The sequence below is a fragment of the Diadema setosum genome, chromosome 1, assembly GCF_964275005.1.
Source record: "Diadema setosum chromosome 1, eeDiaSeto1, whole genome shotgun sequence".
Taxonomy (NCBI): Eukaryota; Metazoa; Echinodermata; class Echinoidea; order Diadematoida; family Diadematidae; genus Diadema; species Diadema setosum.
In genome coordinates, this window is record NC_092685.1 from 39,163,114 (window position 1) to 39,173,809 (window position 10,696).

Sequence of the window (10,696 nt, forward strand, 5' to 3'; positions counted from 1 at the left end):
AATGTTCACTTTCCTTGAGCTAGATTTAATTGGATGAATGGCCATATTGTCTATGAGTGCAGGTATTTGGAGATTTGAGGATTTTTACTTGATTTTTTACCTTTTTATAAGTTTATGCATTGAGTAATTTTCAAAGTACGGAGACAAAAGTGTAATTTCAGTATTCAAGTAGTAAAACAATAGCATTTTAACCTGGCCTTTGACCCTTGACCTTTGGTCCTAGAATTCCCACGAGAATCACTGTCAGGTAGAAAATGCATTAATATGTATTAAGTCTCATGATAATACCTCGAGTCACTTTTGAGATATGGAGGAAGAAGTGAAATTTAGCACTTTCACTTGACCTTTGACATTTTGGCAAGAAACTTCCCAGAGAATCTCTGTTGGTTAATACATCATGTATATATATTGAGTTTCAACAAAAATGCTTCAGGCATTGCATAAACATGTGGGGAAATAATGAAACTTTGAGGAGTTGACCTTGACCTCTGATCCCTGACCTTTGAACCATGACCCCCAAATTCCCTAAATAATCAATGCCAGTCAGTACATGCATATATACTAAGTTCCATGAAGATATCTCGAACCATTTGCGAGATATGAAAAAAAAAATTGATATTTTAAAGGGGCATAGTCCCGGTAGTGTAGAGGGCGCTGTTGATGATACTGCCGAACACCGTTAGCATTCATACGAAGATTACCGAAGTTGAGCTGTCATCAAGAGTAAGGTGTGTAGCTGTTGCTAAGTAACGTTGCCTTCGTTGTCTTCTCTGCGCATCGCGCAGTCTGTAGTAATGCCAAGGTGTGTGCATACTGTACATGTATGTGCTTCTTATTATGACATCACAAAAGAAGTTTGCTAAAGCTGTCATCCCCCTCAGCCGAATCATGAGCCAAACTATAATCAGACCACTGACTACAGTGAATCAGACTTCTTCGGACTTGGGGAAGTGGGCCAAAGCGTAAGCACTAAAGAGGAGTCAATAGCGTAGGTCTCTATAGGAAACTTGCGCACCCGCGTACGCATTTGACTAAAACACCGCGACCATGCACCTTTAACATTTTCACTTGACCTCTGACCTTTAACCTCATGACCCGAAACTCTCTCTGGAGAACTTCATTTGGAAGTACATGTACATGTACACTAAGTTTCAAGAAAATACCTTCAGGCATTGCATAGATATTGGGGAAATAGTGAAATTTTGAGCATTTGACCTTGACCAGATGACCTTGAGCATATGCACCCGAAAGTTGATAGGCACAACTCATACATACATGCCAAGTTTAATTAGGATACCTCAAACATTTTTTTGAGTTACGCTGTCCACAAAATTGATTATGGACGGAAGGACAGACAGAATGACGGACGGACGGACAACCCGAAAACATAGAGCCTCCGGCGACACTTCGTGGCAGAGGCATAACAATACTAAAATACAATAAAACAGTGAAGGTTCCATCACAGCTGAACCAAGACTTAGAATTTTGAATACTGATAGTCATATGAATTCATAGAACAGCAACATACATCACAAATTATAAGCAATATCACAGCAATATTATGGTGTCACAGCTTCAGAAGCCTCCAATTCATTTGCTAATAGCTATTCAATAAACCTCCTTCCCATGACATAGGAAAAGGATAAATGGGTGTTGCATTATGAATTCAATCTTGGATACCCCCACTACGTACAAGTGGTAGTGGAAGCAGTAAATTTCCTTTGTTGAGATGCATTCCCAGAAACAAATTGCATCCTTCAAATCAAATTGTTGTAGGCCAGTGTTGCAACAATTTATCAATGATGACTAAAATAAAGGGGGAGGGCAGTTACAGAGGTTGTATGACTGACAAAAAAAAAAAAAAAAATCATCACCTTCGCCAAGAAAGGAGGTCATGTTTTCATCTGTGTTTTTTGTTTGTTCGTTTGTCTGTGTGCAAAATAACTCAAAAAGTTGTGAATGGATTTGAATAAAAATTGCAGGAAAGGTCGATGACACATGGAGCAGATAATTCAATTTTTGTAGTGATCCATGAATTTTTATGAATTTTTGACATATTTTTCATCTTTTGGCAGATAGGGTCATAGAAGTTGAAGGAAAATTTGATTATGTCACGAGGAACAGATTGTTAAATTTTGGTAGTGATCTGGGAAGTTTTATGGATTTTTGAAGGACTTTTTAATCTTTTGGCAGATAGGGTCAATGAACTTGGGAGTTCGAGCTGCGCATATTTGAGGTTTGCAGACACGCTCTGAAGCACATATATGCTCTGCTTGAGCAGCGAGGCACTGTGTAGTTGGAAGCCGATGACATATAAAGCAAAAGGCTTCTATACTGGGAAACTGGGCAATTTTCAGCATGTGAGTCCAGTATGCATCACTGATCTCTGTGGAAGAAGTGGTGTAAATGAGCTGCTTGGAGGAGGTCTGCACTCTTTGGAAGAGTGCTTTTCTAATTTATCAAGGTGGATGAAATAAAACAAAAATTTATGAGGGCAAAGTGTGTGTGGAGCATTTCAACTCACCCACTGCCCAGTGTAGAGGAGTGTGTCCCTGGCCGTCCTGGCAGTTCACACTACCATGCTTCAGCATCTGTACCACCACTTCCCTCTTGCCCTCGATCACAGCCAGATGGAGTGGGCTGCGGCCCTCTGAGTCCTGGGTCCAGGGCAGGCCTGGGTCCCGGGCCAGCAGCAGCTCCACACACGTGGTGTGGCCCTTCTCTGTGGCATAGTGGAGGGCGGTCTTCCCTGCTTGATCTTGTACAGATGTTGGTGAATTCTGAAATGTAATATTTGTAATGATATGAATGAAAACGAATATTTTCATGGGTTCAATGAAGCATGTTTACACTGCATATTTTACATAAAACTATTCTCCTGAAGGCACTCATCACCTAGCATAATCATGTATATACCACACGTATTGACATAAATACTTATGAATGACAGATCTATATTAACACAATGATCGATTACTACATTGTATGTCAGTAGTGGTACAAGCACTCTGGTTTATTGCTTCCAAGTCAAACAGTACACTAAGCAATTCCTTGGAAACATGATGACGCTATGTAAATGTTGCAAAGTCAATGTGAAGGAGCAAGGTGGCGTTGAGATACTGAGTTCACAAAACATGGATTGATGACTACATGGATTGATATGACTCCTATATTTCACTTCTATGGAGGTTGGCATCAGAAAAAAAAAAACAAAAAAACATGATCCTTTTCAGTTCACAACAGAAAGAGGGCTGGTGTGAAATTAGAGTAATTAATGGCATCAAATACTATCAGTCATGGCATCAGAATAAAGTAAAACTAGAATGTTGCATCTTTTTTTTTTGATGCATTATTGTCACAGAAACATGCAACAGAGAATATTAAGGTCAATATACATTTGAGCAGAAAACAATGTTTATCCTACTGTTGGTATTGTGACCCTGAAACCATTCAGCAACAAAACAGCACACTCTATGCTATTACTCAGTATTAGAAATAATCATTTTCTGCTTTGTAGACCTCCTTCAAAGTACACAAGTACATCGAATTTCATTTGAAGTGTCCAATGCCTTCTTAATCATCCTGCCTTGTCGGCTTAGCAATTGACATATATGCCGTTTGCCAACAAAGCAATTATCTTCTGACTGATAGCGGCCATTGTGCAGAATATGAGTTCGCTTGAGTCAATTAAGCATGATGAGTTGTGCCCATCATTCCTTTGTAGTCGAAAGGGAGGAGAGAAATTATGAGGGGGGGGGGGGGGCAAGACAAATAAGGCATAATATCCATTATGATGAGCATGGTCTGGCCTGTAAATATTTCATCACTTCAAGTGAATGCTCATCAAAACATCGGATACACCTTGTTTAATTGCCGACACTGGTGGAACGGTTAGTCTTTGCACAACACTCCCTTCATCTGCTCTTCTCATCATACACGCACTGCTGAGTCTGTTGGCATTGAAAGGGCTGCATAATAATACGTTGGTTGTCAGCACCTCAATAACTGCTCCTTTGATACCTGCTAAATCTCAAAATTCGATCAGGAAGCCAAGGATATTGACAACATTCAGGTCTTTGGGAATAGAAGTTGTTACCTCTATCCAAATATACATTTGTAAGATGCATTGACTCCCACTGTAGATTATTGGTCTAAATTGCTAATCGCTATGCCATACAATGTACATGTATTGTACATGTTTGTAAAAAGGCATCTCATCAATTTTTTTTCCTCTCTCTTTCTCTGACTCTACTCCAAACTTATCATCTTGGAGGATATTTTGAAAGTCTACTGGATGTATTGCTTTGATCTCGGAATTTATTCAAGCGGTACATATACCTCTCCTGCATGCTCTGTCTCCTTTTTCAATCTCTTTCCCTCCCTCTGCTCTCTCTCCCAGCTGTACTCACATGATCTAGGAGGAGCTTGACCACTTTCTCATGACCTTGTTGGCTGGCCACCATGAGTGCAGTGAGTCCAGCCTTGTTCCTGCGCTGGACCAGCTCCTTGGCTCCTTTCTTGCAGGCATTTAGGATGACCTCCGTGCACCGTGGGTTGCCATGGACACAGGACATGTGGAGGATGGTGTTACCCTTCGCGTCCTCGGCCTTCAGATCGGCATTGTATCTGATGACAGTGACAGACAAGATTGTAGTCTTAAGATAAAAAAGAAATTGGCTTGGAAATCAACCCGCCAGGCTCCTAATCTCAATGAATATGGCATGCATCAATTCCAATTTGCAGAAATGTGACAGAATGAGGAGGCTACATGTTACACATCATAAGGCATAATTAGTGTCATCATGCAAAAGCACTATGGTCATTAGGAAATAATTGCCATTTTTTTTTCTCTCAAATATCACCCATGAAAATGATTTCTATCATTGTAGATATGTGTACATCATGCATTGCACTGTCATATTGTATCTTTGCCTCACCTAAAGCTATGATGAAAATACCATTAATTTCTTTCCACGGAAAAAGAGCCCTGCAAAATACAACTCTCACCATATTCCCACTGACTATATACAATGTACCTTTATCGATTAATTCACATTGTAAATGACCTTCAGACATTTTGCAGTGACAAGATACATATGTATCATTTCTAACAATTCATTACAAGTTGGAAAAGAATTGTGTAAAAAATTCTCAAAACCCCAATCTTGAGATATAAGTATGTAGGCATATAATACATAATATAAATGTGTTACATACATGTACCCGGTATCTCATCCCCCTCCCCCATAATGAATCCTTATCATCACTTATTGCGGGGAAGGTGGCAGAGTAAACAGCTAAATGTGTGTGTACAAGAATTCGTGATATTTGACTTGACTCCGTCATCAATAAAGTGTGAATAAATCATGAGCTTGAGACTGTGAACCCCATTCCATGCTTTATTTGGGTTATGTCAACAGTGTCTAATGTGCAACTGTGTTTGTGTGTGTGTGTGTGTACAATGGATGTATGTTCAATATACTTGCTACAGCATGAACGAATGATGTCATATGGGGCTTTCATATGAGTGAACTGGAGTGAAAATTATGTGCAAATAGTCGGGCCTACTGTAGCACTGTCTATTATGTATATTGCATTAAGAAACTCTGGCTTCTACAGTAGTATCTGAACTAGATAGAAATTTATGTTTCTGATCGTTCTCTCCCATTTGATTTGCATTTACTAATGAATCTTTCAAACAGAAATAACTTTCCCTCCTAATTTCCATGAATATTGTCCATCATCAGATTATATGTTTTGCTGATTTTATTTTCCTTCATTTAATAGAAGATTGGTGATATGTATTTGAGAGTGCTATTTATCTACTTAAAAAGTTTCTGTCTAGATAAAATTGATAAAGTAATAAAAATATGTAATTTGTTGCAAAATATATCATTCATATATCACTTGCAGAACCCTTCCCCAAATCATAACACTTTCCCTAGGTGAACAGAGTACAGAAAGAATGAACATGCTGTACAAAGTGATGCACAGTTAAGTTAAATGCAGTATTTGTTTTCCACCGTCACATCTTGTAAATTATCTAGACTATCACGTACATCTAACATCTATTTTCTGATTATGGACATTATTGTGCAAGGCTTCCCAAGCCAACTTGCCAAAACACACCAAATGTGCTCAAAATTCTGCCATTGGGGTCCTACTAGAACATCTCCTTTTCCCAACTTTACCCCAGTTCTTTCAAGTCTTCACTGCTTATCAGTGTCAAAAAAAAAAAGAAGAAGAAGAAAAGAATGTAAATCAAAATAGAATCTACATGCACTTGCAAAACCTTTTCCTCAGAATGTGTTCCTGGTAGAAATCTTTGCTCTTGCAATAGTAACACTCAACAGTCCAAAGAACTATCTCAACTCTTGAGTAAAAGGCTTTTATTTCTGCAGCTTTACCTCTCTGGAATGGTCTTTCCCAATCAGCAGACTCTGTAGAAACACTTTTAAAATTTAAAAAGAATCTGAAGTCATACAGGTGTACATGTTGTACATTGTACATGATTTATGCATCTTTGCTTTGGTTGAATATTTGTTAGATTTCTCTTTATATATTTCTATGGATCTCTCCCTTCTGTTTTTGACATCCTGTATAACACACATTTCCCATAGACACCAGTCTTCAATGGGTTTATGTTATAAATGTATAATTGTGCTTTATTCTCTCTATATACTTTGTATGTCCCTCTGTACCTCAGGATAGGTCACTAGAACAGCGGTTGCTGGAAAAATCTACATACATTCCACTCTCACCTCCCTCAATACACACTATACATAAACTGTACAGTATTCATTTGTTCCAGTCAAAACTTTCTGAGAATTTACTCCTTTTCTCAAATTCTCACTGATCCCTCTTTCAAATCTGAACACTCTTCTCCTTTAAAGACTAATACCACATGGTGTCACTGTAAACTCTCTATCTATTAATTCACTGATCATCACTGAAAACAAGAGAGCCATACAATGTACATGTATCTATGAAAACAGATAGGCTATCATTCTGAAATGCTCGATTTGCTTTCTTTCAAATTAATCCCTGTCATCATACAGGTGGTCATTTCAAACACAGAGTCATCTACACTGCATGGTGTAACATTCACTTAGTGTCAAGGTCTTCCGGTTAATAGGGAAATAATGGAGAGGATTCCAACGACAACCAAAGTGACATTCAAACAGCATTATCTAATAACTCCCTGCAATGATGCTGAAGGCAACTGATTAATCAATCCAATGTCAGTGTGCTTTAGGTCTAATGGCTTTTGTAAAGAGAGATTGCACGGATTCAGCAATCAGGCCTTATTGAATATCCCTCTCACATGATTTTCACCTAACAATCAACGAACCTGCACGCCAACTTGAATGAATTTGAGAGCATGTCATTGTCAGTTTCCATGAAAAACACACACAAAAAAAACCCCCACCAAAACTACCCTGTTGACAGACTGTATTTTTTTTTTTTTTTTGCTTTTATTATTGTAAAAGTACACATAAATCTCCAGAGTGTGATGACCTTATGTTTACCTCAAGAAATCCGGCTGTTAACACTGTACTTTTATTCAGTTCTCTGCTGTTTTCTTTACATGTAGATATATTTCATCATTGGTGGAAAAAACAAATCCACTAATGAATTATATTCCTTTCTGATCAGTTTCCCTCTGTTTGTATTTGTTACATATTATAATATAAGACACTTTAATTTGCCCCCTTTTTTTCCTCAAGTGACAGACAAATTTTGTCTCAGAGTAGAGAGATGATGTTGGTTGAAGATTTCCAGACAGAAATGGCAATGATGCTATCTACAGTACTTGAAGATTGTAAAGCCAATATGCAAGCACATTGATAAAATTTTGTTAAAAAGTTGTAAAGTCAACTGATACATTAATACCTCAGCATGCTCTCTTCATTCACTCTTTTGACGATGAAACAAACGGGATGAAACTTTTCACTCAAGGATAGAAAATCAATGGAAATGTAAATGGGACCTCTTAAATGGCACTCCCTGTGTTGCAGGTTTCCACAAAATCAATACATGTACATTTGGAAAAACAGAAAAGATTTAAAAGTGCAATCATAATTTTCACTTTGGAAAGACTTCCTTGTGTCTCCCACTCCCAAAAATTTTGCAATACCACTCTACATTTGTGCATCAGTATGTACATGTACAGCTAGTGTATAGTACATGTACCACCAAACCCTGGCCTTGCTAGACTGGGTACACACATACCTGCCAACATTTCAAGATGAAATATCTTACTCGTGGATTGCAAAAATGTTATTTTATATGCAAACCGAAGTTAAAAATCTTACTTTCAGTCAAATCTTCAGAAAATACACATGAAAGGCATATCTAAATATTTTTTTTAAAAAAATCTGATTTCTCTGACAGAATATCTGATTTTGCTGTTTTTAACGTAAAAAATCTTACTGAATCTGATGAAATCTTACTAGTTGGCAAGTATGTACACATCTATGAACGCATGCATGCACACATATTTAGCGAGTGGTAGGGTATTAGTATCCGTGCACGAAAGCTTAATTACAAGGGTGGGGTATGAATTAGTGGTGGGGGAAGGGGGAGGAATAAAGAAGTCTTTCCATTACTTTCATCCTGCTTCTTCTTACAAACTTTATTTACAACTTTCTCACAATCTTTCTCTGTTTTCTTTATTTATCCAAGAAGAGTACAGCACTTTTACTCACTTGATCAGCATCTCCACAATGTCTGCGTGGTCGAGCTCGGTGGCAACATGGAGGCAGGTCTTGTCAAAGTACATCTGGTCCTTGATGTCGATGTTGGCCCCAGCCCGCAGGAGAATCTCACAGCACTCTTTGTGGCCAAGCTTGGTGGCGTAAATGAGTGGGGTGCCTACCGAGGTACTTGGCTTAGCCAGAATCTATGTGGAATGTGTGAAATGCATTGATGAAACATGATCATAAAGAATTCCATAGACGATTGTGCACTCTTCATGTACATGTGTTTGCTTGTATGTCTGTGTGTGTCTCTCTGTATTGACTTGTTATCAGATTAAGTTTAGAATATCACATAAGCCATGAGGATTTTCTTTTTAGTCAATGTCAATACATGTATACAAAATATGTGTAATACACTATGTAAATGTAGTGTGAAGTGAATGAACACATATAAATGCAAAACAGCACACATACAATTTTGTAAAGTACAGTATGTCTTGTAAAAGGTGATATGTTAAGGTGGATTGTAATTTCATTGAAAAAAAAAAAGTGTTTCAATGATGTGCTTGCTGTGCACAGATCTGTGTGTGTAGTGTATTTTGTATTTTGATCTTGTTTTATTTGAAATTCACAATTTTAAATCAGCATTTACTTGTAATGATTCAAATTTGCCCCAGATTTTCTATGTACATGTAAATGTGTGAAGTTTAATAGTTCACTGTGGACCCGTCTGTGCATGGCATCATTTCAATGATTTCAGTTTCTGATAAACAATAATGAGAATACAACCTAACGAAACATTCCTTACCAAATTCTAAATTCCTTCTGTCATTTTATTCATGAAAAATGTACAATTTGCGAACAGTAAAAAAAAAAAAGAATAATAAGTGAAATACACTGTACATACAAACATACAATTTTATGTGCAGAAAATCCACTAAGTTAGAGAAGAAAGTTCTGTATTAATATTGCTGTATAGGCTTGGCACCCTCTTTACACTTTCAACACAAATGCATTATTTTTATGTATACCTAGCCCGACCAGACACTGTTACGCTATGCGAAAACAGCCTGTCGCGACGTACCATGTACAGCGACTGGGCTGTGTATAGTTAATGTATACCCTAATTAGCCCATGGTTTTGACATTTGTTTCTGCTAGAATTGACGCTAGATCATAATAGCCAAAACAAGTACCTGTAGACAAAAAACAAAAGAACAAAAACACGTTTGTTACCTTTCCATTTGATGACACTGGGTCGGATTCACACAGGAGTTTCAAACATTCGACAGCATTCATCCTTACGGCAAACTGAATGACATTCTGTCCCTTCTTGTCTTCGACGGAGACATCAGCCTTTGACTCCAATAAAACGCGAACAAATTCCGTCTTCTTGTAAAAAACGGCCCAGTGGAGGGCAGTTCTGCCAAGCCTATCTGCCAAATTGGGCTTTGCACCACACCGTAGGAGCAGTTGGCAGCAGGCGACATGATCCGCACCCGGAACTGTGGGGTCGACGCGAGCCCCCTGAACGCACTGGATGAGTGCAGTAGCTCCATCTCTCGAAAGTCCGTTGACGTTCAACTTCTTGCCAGTTTTCTGGATGTATCCGCTTAACTTCGTTAAAAATCCAGAATGAGCCAACTGGAAGAGGTCTTGTTCACTGGTTTTTGACGGCATCACGAAGAAAACCGCCGTTGACCGCAACAGAATGTGATATAAGTATATCAAGAATCATCCACTTTACGTCCAACTTCGTGAAGTTTTGGTATATCACCTGACATCATTGAGCAACTCGACTCGCTCACAGCGATCCAGTAGTTTGCCTGCACGGCATGCGATTGGTGCTTACAGGTGAACGTACGAAGTACGTGGGTATCAATGTAAACACACACAACCACACAAACAGTGCATTGAGGATTGTGTGTGTGTCAGGTGGTAGCGGATTCGCACGCCACTGGACAATGGAGTTGCTATGGAAGAGCCGAGTATTGTTTA

General features: G+C 38.5%; 1 protein-coding gene across 1 annotated transcript in view; it reads right to left on the minus strand.

Annotated features, from left to right (window-relative positions):
• The window catches only part of LOC140230358 (uncharacterized), a 31,135-nt gene extending 20,703 nt beyond the window's left edge, over window positions 1-10,432 (minus strand). Inside the window, exons 1-4 of the mRNA XM_072310509.1 lie at window positions 9,935-10,432; window positions 8,709-8,902; window positions 4,410-4,626; window positions 2,525-2,780 (exon numbers count right to left, since the gene is read on the minus strand). Of these exons, the coding sequence (XP_072166610.1) occupies window positions 2,525-2,780; window positions 4,410-4,626; window positions 8,709-8,902; window positions 9,935-10,378 (1,111 nt within the window). The 5' untranslated portion in view covers window positions 10,379-10,432. The remainder of the gene's footprint in view (window positions 1-2,524; window positions 2,781-4,409; window positions 4,627-8,708; window positions 8,903-9,934) is intronic.
• Between the last annotated feature and the right edge of the window lie 264 nt (window positions 10,433-10,696).